Here is a 16497-nt window from a genome sequence, read left to right as displayed (position 1 = left end):
GAGAAAGAACCGACCCGGATGAGGCTATAGTAGCGGTAGTTGTGAATTATTAGTTATATGTTATTGTCTGATTTTCCATTTATTAGTTACTATATTTGAGTCATTAGTCTTCCGGACTCATTAAGTTAAACTTTTGATTCTATAGTGATTGACATTGGCTGGATAGTTGTAGTGATATATTTTGCATCCTTTTTGACATGCGTGAAATTACCTCTTTCGGTAGCTCATGCCGAACGCACTAATTATCCATACTATAGTTATAAGTACTACATAAACCTCAGAGATGATAATTACAAGTATATAAATACTGTATAAATATATAGATAAGTGATAATAGTCTATTTGATAACTATGGATAAGTTTATAATATATTTTTGGAATAGGTATACGATGATAGAATAGATAATAGAATTTTAGTAGTATATTAGTAGTATACAAATGTGATTTATTATAATTTATAAATAACCTACTTAAAGTCAGCATATCGAACTACTACAAAAATATAGTAATGGCTACATAATATTTTATTATAATAGACAATCTGGGGTAAATCAATGTACTGCATTCTTACTTAACAAAGTGTCTAGTCAATAAACATGACACACGAATCCAATGCACAACGACTCCTTCCCAATCGTATATTTCAACTTAAAATCTATAAATAAACAACTGACTACCCTTTAGTGAAAACATTGGCACCCGTTGTCCATTCAATGACATAATTTCATCAATATATTTTTCTTGGGATTACCGTGTTGTTATTAATTCTGGTCATTGTCGCACAAGAATGCAAATCCCAATTAGGCAAGCATAATTTCCACCTTACTATACTTCTCTACTTACTGAAACTAAACATTCCCCTGTAGAACCTTATCACCATATGGCTCTTTCACTATTCTTCATATAATTAACTTAACGTGTGTGTTTTGTCTCTTAATTAAAATAAATAATTAAGAAATTATCTTTACAATAACTTTGTAAACGGAAGCAAAGTCTTCTCATCATTACATCATCGCATAGCCAACTAGCAACTAGCCATGAAAGAACTCCCGTCTCGGTTAGGTATACAACAACCAAATGTTTTAGATGTTACTGGAACCATCGTTATGATGGATGAAGGGATTGCTGAAGATGATATCTCATCTATGAAACGTTCAGTAAATGGAATCATCTTAAATCCTCAACCTCATGATAGTCCTAATGATCCATTAAATTGGCCTATATGGAAACGAGATTTATGTCTTTTTATTATTGGATTTCAAAGTTTTTTAGGAGGTGGTCAATCACCTATTTTGGCTGCTGGTATGAGTACATTAGTTAGTGAATTTAATAAACCTTTGGCAACTATATCTTATTTAGTTGGAGGATTTATGTTATCATTAGGAGTTGGATCAGTTTTCGCAAGTCCAACGGCAGTTTTATATGGTAAAAGATTGGTTTATTTAATAGGGATATTATTATTTTTAGTTGGATCTATTTGGGCAGCTAATGCTAATTCATTTGGAACTCTTATGGGAGCAAGAGTTATAACTGGTATAGGAGCTTCTCCAACAGAATGTTTACCAAGTTCAACAATTGCAGAAATTTATTTTGCTCATGAAAGAGCTTATAGAGTAGGAATTTATACAATGTTATTATTAGGAGGTAAAAATATAATTCCTTTATTATCGGGATTAGTTTTCCAATATTTAGATAGAAATTGGTTATTTTGGATTCAAAGTATGTTTTTAGGTGCAACTCTTGTATTAACTTTCTTATTTGTTCCAGATACCTTTTGGGATAGATCTCCTACACCTAATAAAAGATCTCAAGAAGAAACAGAAGCAGCAATGAAAGTTAAAAATTATCATCCACCATCTCAAAGACCAAATGCATTTGCTTTACATAGACCATCACAATTTGATGTATTAGATATTGAGAGTCTTTCATCTTCAATTGCAAATTATACTGCTCCACAAGGTTTTAATTCTAATCCTGTTGGAATTGATAATCCAACTGATGAATTCCCTAATCAAACTCAAAGTCAACCTCAACAGCGTAATTCATTCATTAAAGATATGTCACTTTATTCTGGAAGACATAGTATAGATAGTTGGTGGATGGTATTATTACGACCATTCTTTTTATATACATATCCTTCAGTATTATTTGGATCTTTTATATATTGTTTTGCAGTGGTTTGGTTAATTGTTATTTCAGAAACTATTTCAGAAATCTTTAGAGGAGAAGGTTATAATTATAGTCAACAAACTGTTGGATTATTTTATATATCACCATTTATTGGAAGTATTTTTGGATCTTTATCAGCTGGTTTGATAAGTGATAGATTAAGTAGATATATGGTATCAAAAAATAAAGGAATTTATGAACCTGAATTTAGATTAATTATGATTATACCTTCAACATTTTTTATTGCCTTAGGTTTAATGGGATTTGGTTGGTCTTCACAAGTTAAAGATCTTTGGGTAGGACCTATAATATTCTTTGGAAGTGTTGGATTTGGATGTTCAATGGCAAGTACAACTGCCATAACTTTTACAGTAGATTCATATAAGATGTTTGCTGCTGAATCATTAGTTTCACTTAATTTTTTAAAAAATTTAGTGGGATTTATATTTTCTTTATTTAATAATAATTTTATTAATTCTCATGGTCAACGTACAGCATTTATTACTTATGGATCAGTTCAAATATTTCTTAGTTTATTTGCTATTCCATTATATATTTATGGTAAAAGATTAAGAAGTTGGACTGATGATAATGAGTTATTAGCAATGTTATATCATATAGATAATGCACCAAATACGAGTCAAAAGGCTCGATCTCAAAATACTGAACAAACTCAAGATATAACAGATGATAAAGATAATAATATCATTAATAATTTAAGTCCAAATCGAACAAAATCTGATGATAATACTCCTGAAAAGGTTAATGGAAATTCTCCAGATTCAAGATCTACTTGTATTTGAAATAACATATATATTTGTACTTGATTGTTTTTATTTATGTCTATAATTTTTAATTCTATCTAATTTCTATATCCATGTTAGGATTGAATTATCTAAATTACCAACTAACTGTTGGTTTTGTAGTATGTAATTATTAAATCTTGTCTGTATACTAAGACCATTCCATTCTTCAGTAGAAGCATTTCTTATAGGAGGTCCTAATTTTTCAATAATACAACCACTAGCTAAATTACCTAAAATTCCTGATAAAAGCCAATTACCATTTGATAAATAAAATGCCGTAACAAAGGCTCCACAAAATGAATTCCCACCTCCAGTAACATCAATAACTTTATTTTGATCTAAATGATAAGCAGGAAGATGATACAGTTGATTGGTTAATGTTTGTATATAACAACCTAAAGGTCCACATCTTAATACTGTACCTGAATTGATTAACTTGAGATATTTATTAAAGTGATTGGTAATAAGTTTCCAACTATTGATTGATTCTTGCTTTGGAGTTCCTAGGAATTCACAAGCTTCATCTAAATTAGGAGTAAATATATTTATCTTTGGTAATAATTTCTCTAATGCTGATAAGTTTTCATGTTTACAATCATCAGGTAATGGTTCATAAATATATATAGGTTTATGAGACAATTTTGAATTTAATTCATCAATTATGTTTCCACATCTCTCAATGGAGCATATAAGATGGAAACATCTTGATTGTTTTAATATTTCATTATTTAATATATCTTCAACTTCAATTCTCTTCTTAGTAGTGGTATATTTAAAATGTCTAATATCATTTTCATCATATATATTTTGTCCTCTTGTTGTAAATCGATTATTATCTTGTCTATATATAATTCCAGTATCCCAAGAATTCAATTGTAAAGCTACACTATTAGGAAAATCATTCCCCTTATCTATAATTCCAGTAATTCTCTTACCTTCTTTATGTCCTGCAACTATTCTACCTCCAACTATTGCATAAGGTCCTCCACCTCCAAGAATATCATGTTCAGAAGGTCTATTCCAAGATTCAGGATATAAATTCTCATCAATTATGAACATCCCCATGGATGTTAATATGGGAGGTAAGGACAGCATAGTATCTTACATGTACATAGTTAAGATTGTCTAACTTCTTAAGCTCTGATATCTGTAAACATAAATGTAAAATCATGTGCACGTGATTAAAGGGTCTATAAAAATGACTATAACATATAGGAAGACTAAAGACATATATGATTCTGGATAATCTGTAAATATCGTATTAATGTTTCCTTAAGTGGAGAAGACTCTATTTTGCTATTTATAAGATTAATAATATTTCTTGTTGTAGAGTAATCATAAGTAGTTATACTCATACTAAATCTGCACTTATCACATATTAAATGATAATTGAAGTGCACAGAGCAACTGTTCCTTATCTGAACTAACTGTTCCTTATCTGAACTAACTGTTCCTTATCTGGACAGTTGGAGAATGGTGTTAGAAGTAGTCGATAAGTGTCGACTAAAATAATCTCTTCTATACGTATACAAATGAACAGTAATATTCAAATTTTGCAGCAATTTCTTAATATGCGCACTACTAGTTAGACTAAATACCATTAAACTACAGGTTATTACAATAGAACTACAAATTATTTATGCACTCTATATCCTTATACAGGTATCTAATTAACCTAAATGCAAAAAAAAATAAAGAAATATCAAATTTAACTGTCAAGGAGAACTTAGACTTGTTCATCATCCTTTAAATCTTCATCATAGTCTTTCATGAAAAAGGCTTGGACGACACAAACAATGGCCACCAATGAAAGGAGGAACCATGCTACTTCTCCAATGGAATATTTATTAGTGACAGACATGATATAACCAAAAAGAATTGGACCAATGAATCTGGCTAAGGATGATAAACTTAAAGCCAGACCATTAATAAATGCACGATGTTTAGCAGGAGATGCTCTATGAATTAAGATTAAAATATTTGGAAATCCAACAGATCCACAAAATGAATTACAACAACATAAAGTATAAAGTAATTTTTTGGTTAAACCTGGAGAATAATTTGGATTATAAGAATGCAATGTAAATACTAAATATGGAAGTATAGCATAAGTAAAGGGGAAAATTAATGCTGAAACTCTATAAGCATTGATTGTTTTAAAGTTTCTATCAATAATTGGGAAAATAAACATAATACCTAAACCACCAACTAATCCAGTAGAAGATAATAATGTACCAATTGAACTTGATTCAAATCCAAAACCACCTTTTAAAGTGAATGGGAATTTAATTTCATCAACTAATAAATCTCCTGCCAATAAAACTGGTAAAAATTCTGCATAAACAATATTATGAAATGAAGTTAAGAAATTTGCAACAATGGTTTGAAGGACAGGGGCAGTAAAAATTTCACGATTAAATCCCTGAACAGCATTGGTAGTAATTATTGACTCAGTTTCAAAATTAGATGAAATCACAGGTCCAAGTTGTGTTGATGAGTATCTTCTAACTAAAGCTTCAGACATACGTCTAGACATATATTCGTTTGAAGCGATAGAATCAGAAGACTCGTCACTATCGACCACTTCATCAGCAGTAGATGCATATAATTGTTGAGGTTGATTAAATGGAATGATTTCATTATCATTATCATTATCACTATCGATGTCTATAACATCAGTATTAGAAGATGAGGTTGTAGGTAATCTATTATAAACTGGAGCTTTTGATTTCTTAGGTCTCTGCCATGGTCTTAAAGGTACATCAACTCCAATAAATCTTCGGAATGCATCACCAATTTCAAGACCCCTATCTCTTCTATTTTTAAATTTAGGATGAGATTCTTCTAAAAATAATACTCCTACTACCAAACTAAACAATAAAAATGAAGCAACTACAATACTTGATAAAGCATAAGGAAATTTAGTTATAAATCTTTCATAAACACTATCATCACCTATGAATAAATCATTTGGTTCTATAGCATCAGGATCAGTCTTTGGTCTAGTTAAATATTTTGAACCTCCAATCATTGGTCCGACTACTGCACCAATATTCCAAAGTAATGGTAAAGTTGAGAATGCCATGGCTTGATGTCTTCTTTCTGTTGCAATTTCTCCAATGGCTGTTCTTAATACAGCAATATTACCATTTAAACATCCCATAGCTGATCTTGCAAATACTGCAACATAAAAATTTGGTGAAAATCCAAAAAGTGTCATAGATGCTGCTGTACCAAATAATCCCATTAATAAAATTCTCTTTCTACCTACTCTATCAGAAGCTCTACCCCATTGAACACAACATAAAAATTGAAAAAATGCAAATGAAGCTGATAAATATCCTGAATATGTGGCAATATCAGCCTTATTTTTGGCAATACCAAAGTCTCGAATCATAAAATATACAAAAGGAAATAATGATGTAAATGCAACTGGTTCAGCAAATCTAATTATACTGATAACGAATATTTGCCAAACAGGGAACCCCCTCATTTGTTCCCGAAATGTAAGTTTACCTTGTGGTTCTGGCATGATTACTTAGTATTTTATTAACTCTTACACTAGTATCAATACTGTTCCCAATAAGTTATAACCTTCGTTATAAGGAACAAAAAAAAAATGAACATTGATAATGACTAATATAAAATTAATTAGTCTTAAATTAGTCTGATCCACAGTTAGTGAAAAAAAAAGTTTTTGGCGTGTTTGTACATTGTTATTTTTAAGGTACAGAAAAGTATAATGTGCAACCGTCTTTTTGTATTACTGCAAAATGAAGAATGCGTGTATTTTATTACTTCACAGTGAGTTAAGTGTTGTATGAGTAATTCATATGGTTATAGGTATTGTATAAGTAATTTATATGGTTATAGGTATTAGATGCTTTCATATAGTTGTTTATATGTTGACTTGAAAGGGACTCATGCGTATTTTAAGTCTCATAATTCTGCTGATTTACAATAAGATTAAATATCGATTTGATCTAGCGTATCATCATCTGGAATGGAAGGCACTTCTAATATCCTCAGACTAGGTTACTTTAAAGTATTGGAGGTAATTTGCTGGGTAGTACTTTCAGTCTTTTCTAGTCTAGTACACCCTCACACACACAATTCTCCTAAATTGGCGATTTGTGATTAACAACAAATTCCCAACACCTCCATTTCAGAACATGGCATAGGTAACAATGCTTACTATTAGAAATACCACTTATAAAAGACTTTAAAGCATCAGAAAGCTTCAAATGTTAAATATTCATAAAATCCGATCACGTGATTTTTCATCACATGTGTTGTTTGAGCGCTCATCACCTGAATCTTTGCAATTTTGCTAGTTTCTTGCCCGCTTGGCCAAGTGGTAAGGCGCTCCACTCGTAATGGAGCGATCGCCGGTTCGATTCCGGCAGTGGGCATGTCTGTAAAATATTTTTATATTAATGGTTATTTTTTTTAAATTTAAAGAAATTAGTATGTTTTATTGTTCCATTATACATATAGACTATTTACTTGAAGTAGGAGGTGGTGGTGGTGGAGGAGGAGCTCCGTTTGTTTGAGAAGATGGAAGCTTGGAATCCAATTCCTTAGATTTTGCTAATTCTTCATTCATGTAATCACTAAGACCACCTAAATCTCCGGCAACTACATGCTTCTTCTTTTTGGAAGATGCAGTAGCACGATGAGGAATTGCTCCTGCAATTGGGGGTGGTGCAATTGGATTTATTACATTTTCTGATGAAGGAGGTGGAGGAGTTTGGGGAATTTCATACGAAACATTTTGATTAGTTTCAAAAAGTAAATCATCAACAACTGATACACTTTCAAATTTACCTACAACTTCAGGAATTCTATGAATCAAACCATATCCTACATCACAACCTAATATACCTCTATTTTGTCCAGTACCCCAAGATCTGGAAAGATTAACTGTTACAGGTCTTAATATATCATAATCATGATTATAGACATATAAAGTAATGGGTACATTATCTTCTTGACTTTCAGCATAGTGTTGATTATAGTAGTTAAGAATTGTTCTTGAAAGTAAAGATTCTCCTCCCTTTGTAAGTAGTCCTTTTCCTTGAGAATCACCTGGGAATGCAGAGTCACAACCAATAATATAATCAGAATAAGGAATTAATTGGGAAGAAAATGCTGGAGATCCTTGATGAGTAGTTAATATTCTCCAAACATAAGTTGCTGAATTCAAATGTTGTGATTGTAATGTTAAACCTAATTCTTCAAAATGATTCTCGAAAAGTTTGACAGTATCTTTTCCATGATCATTTACACTTTGTTTAAATTCATTTAATGGTAAAGTTATTTGTCTCACTATTCCACCTTTTGCATTCCATACATCAAATACAACTTGTTTATCAGTTTTCAGTATATTTGATATTTCTTGTAAGATTAAATCATAATTAACCGCACCAACTTGATCTGAAGTTGCATTATTTCCATAATTTATTGTACCATCTTCATTAATGCTATATGAAAAAGTAGATAATGATGGATTTAACATGGGTAATTCGTGATTATTTATACGAATAATATAATCAAACCAAGATTCAAATCCTTGTTGATGAGCAATTGAATGTGGTACAACTTGGACTACTCTTAATCCATATCCATTATTATTCAATTGTAAAGCTCCTTTGAAATAAGAATCTCCCGATTTGGAGTCTGTGGCTGACCCATCGAATCTATCAACTAATCTCTTTGCTAATGAAAACATTCGATGACTTATTATGATTTATATTATCTTCCTTACTACAGAACTAAGAGTATCTTCAACAAATGCGTATGTGTTGAAATTGAAAAATCGCGATCATGCCGTTTTGGGATGGACGCAAAATGCACTACTATACGCATATACATACATTTAAATTTAATTAATTAATTATTATTTACTTATTATTTATTTATATTTTTAAGCCAATAACGATGGTATATATTATTCTATTATTACAGTAGTCTATTTATAATTACACAGGTGAAAGAAGTAAAAGTGAAGTTCGTTTCAGTATCTCTAATTTGCATTAGAAACCCCACCAGAGAAAGCCAAACTCCAAGTTCTACTTTGTCCCCCATCTAAGTAGTTATCAGACCAATCTGAGGAGGAGAAGAAAGAATAAGAAGAGGCAGCATTGAATAAGGCTTCATTCAAGTATAAAATACCAGTCCAACCACTATCAACATTATCAATAAAAGTAGAAATTTGATCGGCCCATTCTTCAGATACATAACTTGGAATTCTAACTAATGAAGAAGCTGGAGTAATTGGTAACATATGAATACCATGAACATATTCTGGGTGGGTATTTGGAGCTCCAAAATAAGTTGTATAATCAATCTTATTTTCGAAGAAAATACCAGAAATCTTATTTGGAAGAATTTGTTGTGGTTCCACAGTATTAGTAGTTGTATAGTAGAAGTACATGTTTAATGCTCTAGAAGTTATAGCTAACATCAAACTACCTCTTGCTTCCATTGATTGATCTCCAATAACATTACCCCACATCTTCATACCATAAGCAAAGTTAAAATCTTCAGAACTCGATTCTTCATTCTTACCATCACCACTAGCAAATAAACCAGCAGCCCAAGAATGTCCACCAAACCAATCAAACATTCTTGAAATTGGGAAATAACTATCATCAGCAGATGGGTTAGCAACATCTCTAACTAAAGAATTAACCCAATCTTTATTATCTTCAGCCCAAGTACCACCAAATTTCTTATCGATATAACCAACAACAGCAGCTGCATGAACAAAGTAACCATAATGGAAATGATGATCATTATAGTATCCAGCACCAAAATCTGCACCAGTATCACCATCATTGTTAGCAGTAGAAGTAACACCAAGGAATTTAGTATCATACATTAATGGATAGTATTCTGTATTTTCAAGGAATGGTTGGAAAGCAGATTTCAAGGATTGTAAAGTTGCATTTGCAACAGCTTCATCACCAAGAATTTCACTAACAACTAATAAGATATAAGCATATTTATCAATTGCTTTACCTGAATAGTACATAGAATCTTGATTGGCAACTGTCTCAGCAATATTGACATTCAATTCATCATTAGCAGTAGAAGCAAGTAAAGCTAATTGATCAGCAGTATAAGTTAAAGGAACAGAAGACATTCCTTGAACCCATGGTAACCAACCAATATTATTTTCTAAAGTTTCTTGTAAGACTAATTCATTAGTTAAGTAACCAGACATAGTACCTTTAGATGATGAAGCAATAGTAATACCAGTAGCAGCATTTTGAGTTACAGGAGCTAATGAAGCAACTTGATGAGGTAAAGCAAAAATAAGTGGAGAATTACTTAAAGAAGTACCTTCAGTATTATAAAGGAAACTATAAGTAGCATCGGTACATTCAACAGAACCTTGAACAGTTGCACTAACAGCATATTGACCGGCTGCTTGATCATAATAAGTTTCTAAAGAACGTTCAGAAGGAGCAACAGCAGCTTGAACAATAACTCCATCGGCAGATCCAGAACCTTGAACATGGAATTGATCTTCACTAACAAGTGTAAAATCAGATCCTTCAGGTACAGTGACATAAACTAACCATTCAATACCATTAAATAATGTAACACGATACTTTTGTAAGTTAGTTGGTAAAGCAGAAGAAAGTTCTTCAGTGAAAGTTGAAAACCCAATAAGGGTATTTAATAATGGAACTAAATCACCATGATAAATGGCAGTTGCAAAACCCATACCTTCAACAATTGGAATTTCAATAGTATTAACAGTATCACCAGGAGTAGCTGATAAATTAATTAAAACTGACATACTTTCAGTGTTTGAAACAGATACATTATTGGCAGTACTTGAAAATGAAGTAGCTGAGAAGATGATTTCAGCATTTCCAACAGGGTTGAAGAAGTATGAATCGACTCCAACATTGTTAGTGTCTACAGATGCATAAACTCTATCAGAATCATTAGTGTGATAAAGACCAAATCCATAGTAATCAACAGTCTTCCAGAATAAAATATAGGGATAAGCATAAATCATATCAGTTTGGTCATCTAAGAATATATTAGCATAGAACTTGTTAGTTTCAATAGGTTTTCCGTTGTTCGAAACATAAGGTGGAAGCTGAAGTGGTAATTCTTTTCTTTCAAATACTGATGGTGGAGCATCTGTAGCAATTACTTCAAATAAATCACCACTGTAGCAAGTAGAAGAGGAGACAGCAGAGCTTGAACTGGAGCTTGAACTAGAGCTTGAACTTGAACTAGATGATGAGCTGGAACTAGAGCTTGAGCTGGATGATGAGCTAGATGATGAACTAGATGATGAACTAGATGATGAGCTAGATGATGAACTAGATGATGAGCTAGATGATGAACTAGATGATAAGCTTGAGGAAGGAGATGCAGTAGAAGATTCTTCTGATGAGTAAGCACTGGAGCTGACTATTCCACTAGATAACAAACTAGATGAGTATGATGAAGGTAAGACTTGGGTGGTATTAGAGTAATAACCTCTGGATGAACTCAATACAGATGATGGATAAGCAGAAGAAGATTCTACTGCAGAGCTAGAGCCAAATTGGCTTGATTGTTGTGTGATTGGAGTTGATTCAGAAGCAAACCCTGATGGGGTGGTAGAAGCAGAAGCAGAACCTGTGGTTGTTGGGAATACCACATCTTCTAAAACATGTAATTGACCACGAATACAATCATCAGCAATCAGTCTAATTTGTAATGGAACGGATTCTTTAGGACAGAAGAAGAATTCAGAGCCAAATCCTTGTAATTCTAAAACTGGATCTCCAATAAACAGCCAACCTCCAAATGATTGTTCACTAAGGTAGAAACCATTTGAGTCTGCATGTAAATATAAACCATCAATAGTGATTTCTCCACCTGGAAGTGATAATTCGAAATAAGGACCAGTAGTTGGGTTGAATACAACTTCTTCAGCAGAGACAGATACATATTCAACAAAATCATTAGGAGCTTCAGCAACAGCAGTAATTTGGAAAGAGAAAGTAGTTAAACTTGCACTCGATTCAGAAGAAGTAGCTGAGGAACTACTACTTGAAGCAGTATTTGAAATGGTGGTTCCAGTAGTATACTTACTTGTATCGATAGTCACTGAGTTAGATGAAGAGACTACTGAACCTTTTGAAACAGGATTCTTTTGACTCGTAAGACTACTCAATGTTTGACTTGAAGTATAAGTTAAAGATGGTCCTCCAGTTGCACTGAAAAGAGTCTTTGTTGTAGTTGGAGCACTAGCGAAAACATGGTCATTAGCAACAGTAGCAGAAGTAGCGGCTTCTCCACCAGCAGCACCGCCAGTAGTAGCAGCATTTCCTAAATCACAACCAACAGTGGTATATTCAGTTGTAACAGCAGTGACATAGGCAGTAGTTTCAATATTTGTATTCACATGAGTTTCACAAATATTATCAGAACATTTAGTAATAGTTTCATAATCAGTAATGGTAGTACTTATGGTATAAGTAATTTCTGAAGTTGTAACATAAGTTGAAGAGGATTGAGTTTCAAGAACTTGTGGAGCTTCTGGAACATCAACTATACCTGGATTGGCATATACTATAACTACTGGTATACCTGTAGTAAGACCAGTTGGATTCAGAGTAAATATATCTTGAACTTGTTGTTCTAAACATGGTTGAGTAATATAATTAGTTACAGTGACAGTATAATCTTCTTCCGCAACTATTTTGCTAGCAAGAGCCAACAAACCAAGAGCTAATTTAGCTAACATAGTGTTTGTATAATAGTTGAACTAAAGATGGATTACTTTTCTATGGTACAATTATAAATTATAAATAAATAAAATGAAAGATAGCTAATTAGGGTTATTAAATATTTTAATTAGACGGGAAAGCCCCAATAATTCCAAGAACCATGTTTGTTTTTCATTGCTTCCACAACTAGCAAGGCTTACTCATATATGCCAAATCTCACCAGCTATGTGGGCTTCCACCCAACTGCAGATCAACCATTTTTAGTGTGCATTAACGGAGAAAGCTTTGCACAAAACCCAATGGCTGGCAATATTTTTTCCATTTTGCAGCATACTTGCTCGAGAAGCTTTTTTCGTCGCGATCTTTTTTTGTTTATTGTTTGTTTTTATTCTTCAAATTATTTTTTATGGCCAGCCACCTTAATTGTTTGCTTACTATTTTTGTTACCAACCAGTACTACAATTAAAAAAATGATGACGAGAAAATCTACAACGAAATGTATGATCATTAAATCATTTACAAGATCAAGAGATCCAGGTAACTATTTACATTTACAAAAGTATAAATTTTGAAATCAAGTTAAAATTTTCGGTGTTGGTCGGTTGGTAAAATTTGCGGATCTAGATGATACATTTGAGGTTTGTAGTTGCCGAAGCTAACGCATGTACAGTAATATTTTTACGAGTCTCATTTTACGAGGTAAACAATAGATTTGTCCCGCCTTCACTGGAGTGTTTTCATTTTAAGATTTAAGCTTGACATTGAATAAGGTTCATAATTGTAAATTGTAATTAGCTCTATTATTATGCTTATACTTCAAGTGGTCCAGCCTTTTGAACGATAATTATAACAGCATAATATGTTATTAACCCACTTTCAAAGTGAGCATGCACTTAAGCTATTTACTGAAAGAAGTCTCATAATTCTATTGGATGACCGTTTTGAGAATATGTCGGCCATTCACATGAAATCGATGTGTATTTAACCGAACATCCAATCGCCCTCATTTCTATATAGGATCAAATATATCCGATCATGTTCACGTTTGCTCCAAATCAATCAAAATTTTCAAGTTTTAATTAAAAAATATTCGGTTTAGGTCCATAAACATAAACAAATCATAAATAAATCATAAACATTTTTGGAGGAGTTCATAAAATATGCCAAAAAAATATAGAAGTAATCCCAAACAAGACATAACACAAATGCATAATGTCCGATTGGGAAATTTTATGCGAACAAATTAGAATATAAGGGCTTAACCGATTGGAGGCATTGAATTAATTAATTAATTAATACAAGCACATTTGATCCAATCCTGATTTAAGGATTTAAACTTGATTTTGTAACGATTAAATGACGTCAAATTCAAGTGTAAAGATTGTAGTATTAGGTGGAGGAGTAATTGGTCTTACTAATGCTCTCTTGCTTAAAAAATCAAATCCTAAATATGATGTTACTATAGTTGGAGCTCATTTACCAGGAGATATCAATATTGATTATACTTCACCATTTGCAGGAGCCAATTGGCATTCATTTGCTGAATCTGATGACTTAAGATTACAAAACTTTGACAAGCCAGGTTATTATAAATTCCTTGACCTTGCTGAAACTGAACCTAAATCCGGGGTATGGATTAAAGATAATATATCTTACGTTACCGAAGAAGAATTTAGGTCCAAAAACTCTGATCCTAATCAATTTATACCTTGGTTCAAGGATTTTGTTCAAGATTTTCAGATATTAAATAAAAGTGATTTACCATCAGGAATTGCTTTTGGTTGTAAATTTAAGGGTGTTATTATAACAGTTCCTATATACTTGAATTATTTACTTCAAGAAAATCTTGCCATTGGTAATATTGTTAAAAGAATTCCTAAGATCAAACACATCAATGAAGCTAGGGGATATCATTCATCAGGTCAAAAAGCTGATATTGTTATTAACTGTACAGGTTTATTAGCTAATACAATCTCCGGTTATAGGGAACCTAAAAGAAATTTTCCAGTTCGTGGTCAAGTATTGCACGTTAGAAATAGTGCTAAAAATGAAGTCAGCGTTGAAGGATTTACTGATCTAGATAATGAAATGCTTTATCTCATGCCAAGAAAGGAAGGAGGTTCTATTATTGGTGGTTGTTTCCTTGAAAACTTTGATAATGTAGAAGTTGATGAAGCTATGACCAAACGTATTATAGAACGTGCAATTAAGTATGTTCCAGAAATAGTTGATCCAAATTATAAAAATAATCCTACAACAATAGATATTATTAGAATTAATGTTGGTTTACGTCCATTTAGGGAAGGAGGTGCAAGAGTAGCAAATGATGAAGATAATTCTTGGCTTATTCATAATTATGGTGCTGGAGGTGGAGGTTATCAAGGTAGTTATGGTATGTGTCAAGAAGTTGTAAACCTTGTCAAAGAAAAAGTTTCTAATATACCAGTCAGTAAATTATAGATTTAATTTTAATTATTTCTTATATTTATCTATTATTACTACTTAATTTATACAATCTATTGGGATTATATACATAATATAATTCCTTTACTTTATTTTCTTGAATTGTAATTCTTAATTACACAATGCCCTTAATAAGAACCCAAATATCTCCTTGGCATATTTCTTTTGATGTTCTCTATCAGTATGATCAGAAATAAATTCATTAACTTTATTTTCATGACCAGCTAATGGTGTTGGTTCATCACTATAAGAGTGCGTGTTAACCTTTATATCCCCATAACCATGTTGCACGGGGAAGATATCAGTATTTGAAGGACGTTCAGGAATTGACATTTTAATTCACTTAGGAAATTGAATAAACGAACGAATAAAAGCTTACAACAACAATTTAAACAAGGAATAGTTCTTCTTCATAATTAATTCTTATTAACCATGTTATTCCTGAATTTCAGCCTTGTAGGCTTGCTTCCCATTATCTTTCTATTCAAATATCCTGCATAATCAGGTACATCGTTTCACTACCCACAAAGGGAAGGGCCCCTCGAGAGGTCGTGCACTTGAGTCAAAGCTCACGAAAAAGCGACATTGAAAAATTAGAGAAAAATTTCTAGTATACAAAGCATACATTAAACTAGTATTGAATCAGGGTATTAACTAATATTATAAAAATAATAAAAGCAATATGAGAGCTTCAAGTATCCTCAACTTTCAACACAGTAGTATATCTAGTTTAAAGAGACCATGGCAACATTTTAAAGATGGTCTGTTATGGTATGGGTTCTCCAAGAGTGGTTCCAAAAGACTTCCATTAACTACTAAGCAAGGTAATAAAAATTATTATAAAGGTACTCGTTCTTCTGGTATTGGTAGATTAAATAAGCATGCCAGATATTTAATTAACTGGAGTAAAGTTAGAACTTATGTTGTACCAGATTTATCTAAAACTGAATTAAAAGCTCTTGTTTCGCCTAATTCACCACAAATTCTTCAAAAAATTAGTGGATATGAAGATGGATTTAAAAATCCTGAATTTGCATTAAATCAAGCCATAAACTTTGTTGAACATGGAGAAAATTATAGTCAAACAGATTTGGAAAAGACTCAATACCTTGATCATATAGTTAATCCAAATATTGAAAATAATGGTACTTTTGAAAAACTTGAAGAACAAAAATGAATAGAAAATGTATATATATATTTAAGACATCCAAAGTCTGTCTGTCATACATTGTATATAGTATTTAATGGAAACCGTAATGAACTTAGTTATTTAAAATTGTAGAAATTAAATCCGGTCGTGGTCACATGACTTT

General features: G+C 32.0%; 8 protein-coding genes, 1 non-coding gene and 1 pseudogene across 10 annotated transcripts; 5 read left to right on the top strand and 5 right to left on the bottom strand. All coding sequences in view use genetic code 12, as the record gives it.

The window, feature by feature from the left end:
* Nucleotides 1–751: 751 nt before the first annotated feature.
* On the top strand, nucleotides 752–3065 carry HOL4 (Hol4p). Its single transcript, XM_064881121.1, has one exon. The coding sequence runs from the start codon at nucleotides 1038–1040 to the stop codon at nucleotides 2970–2972; it is 1935 nt and encodes a 644-aa protein (XP_064739363.1). The 5' UTR covers nucleotides 752–1037; the 3' UTR covers nucleotides 2973–3065.
* On the bottom strand, nucleotides 3039–4097 carry MAK32 (Mak32p; the record flags this gene model as incomplete). The annotated part of the gene is made up of 1 exon (XM_064879765.1): nucleotides 3039–4097. Exon 1 carries the CDS (start codon nucleotides 4068–4070, stop codon nucleotides 3039–3041), a length of 1032 nt encoding a protein of 343 aa, XP_064739362.1. The 5' UTR covers nucleotides 4071–4097.
* Nucleotides 4098–4604: 507 nt separating this feature from the next.
* RJT21DRAFT_118690 (uncharacterized protein) lies at nucleotides 4605–6638 on the bottom strand. The gene has a single exon (XM_064881120.1). It carries the CDS (start codon nucleotides 6505–6507, stop codon nucleotides 4702–4704), a length of 1806 nt encoding a protein of 601 aa, XP_064739361.1. The 5' UTR covers nucleotides 6508–6638; the 3' UTR covers nucleotides 4605–4701.
* Nucleotides 6639–7315: 677 nt separating this feature from the next.
* On the top strand, nucleotides 7316–7387 carry RJT21DRAFT_t71. Its single transcript has one exon. It is a non-coding gene; the product is annotated as a tRNA-Thr (tRNA).
* A 3-nt stretch (nucleotides 7388–7390) lies between these two features.
* RJT21DRAFT_118689 (uncharacterized protein) lies at nucleotides 7391–8852 on the bottom strand. Its single transcript, XM_064881119.1, has one exon. It carries the CDS (start codon nucleotides 8704–8706, stop codon nucleotides 7474–7476), a length of 1233 nt encoding a protein of 410 aa, XP_064739360.1. The 5' UTR covers nucleotides 8707–8852; the 3' UTR covers nucleotides 7391–7473.
* Nucleotides 8853–8901: 49 nt separating this feature from the next.
* ENG1 (endo-1,3(4)-beta-glucanase) lies at nucleotides 8902–11356 on the bottom strand. The gene has a single exon (XM_064881118.1). It carries the CDS (start codon nucleotides 11008–11010, stop codon nucleotides 9001–9003), a length of 2010 nt encoding a protein of 669 aa, XP_064739359.1. The 5' UTR covers nucleotides 11011–11356; the 3' UTR covers nucleotides 8902–9000.
* Nucleotides 11357–12927: 1571 nt separating this feature from the next.
* Nucleotides 12928–13293, top strand: RJT21DRAFT_112565 (uncharacterized protein; the record flags this gene model as incomplete). The annotated part of the gene is made up of 1 exon (XM_064880093.1): nucleotides 12928–13293. The coding sequence occupies one exon, from the start codon at nucleotides 12928–12930 to the stop codon at nucleotides 13291–13293; it is 366 nt and encodes a 121-aa protein (XP_064739358.1).
* Nucleotides 13294–13964: 671 nt separating this feature from the next.
* Nucleotides 13965–15194, top strand: RJT21DRAFT_118686 (annotated as a pseudogene). Its single transcript has one exon. A coding segment is annotated over exon 1 (1104 nt).
* On the bottom strand, nucleotides 15195–15817 carry RJT21DRAFT_118685 (uncharacterized protein). Its single transcript, XM_064881117.1, has one exon. The coding sequence runs from the start codon at nucleotides 15515–15517 to the stop codon at nucleotides 15296–15298; it is 222 nt and encodes a 73-aa protein (XP_064739357.1). The 5' UTR covers nucleotides 15518–15817; the 3' UTR covers nucleotides 15195–15295.
* MRPL27 (mitochondrial 54S ribosomal protein mL41) lies at nucleotides 15818–16446 on the top strand. The gene has a single exon (XM_064881116.1). It carries the CDS (start codon nucleotides 15867–15869, stop codon nucleotides 16359–16361), a length of 495 nt encoding a protein of 164 aa, XP_064739356.1. The 5' UTR covers nucleotides 15818–15866; the 3' UTR covers nucleotides 16362–16446.
* Nucleotides 16447–16497: the final 51 nt, after the last annotated feature.

Source organism: Scheffersomyces amazonensis (assembly GCF_036850825.1).
Source record: "Scheffersomyces amazonensis strain UFMG-HMD-26.3 chromosome Unknown RJT21scaffold_2, whole genome shotgun sequence".
Lineage (NCBI taxonomy): Eukaryota > Fungi > Ascomycota > Pichiomycetes > Serinales > Debaryomycetaceae > Scheffersomyces > Scheffersomyces amazonensis.
The sequence above is the reverse complement of the archived record's forward strand: the minus strand, read 5'-3'. Positions and strand labels throughout refer to the sequence as shown.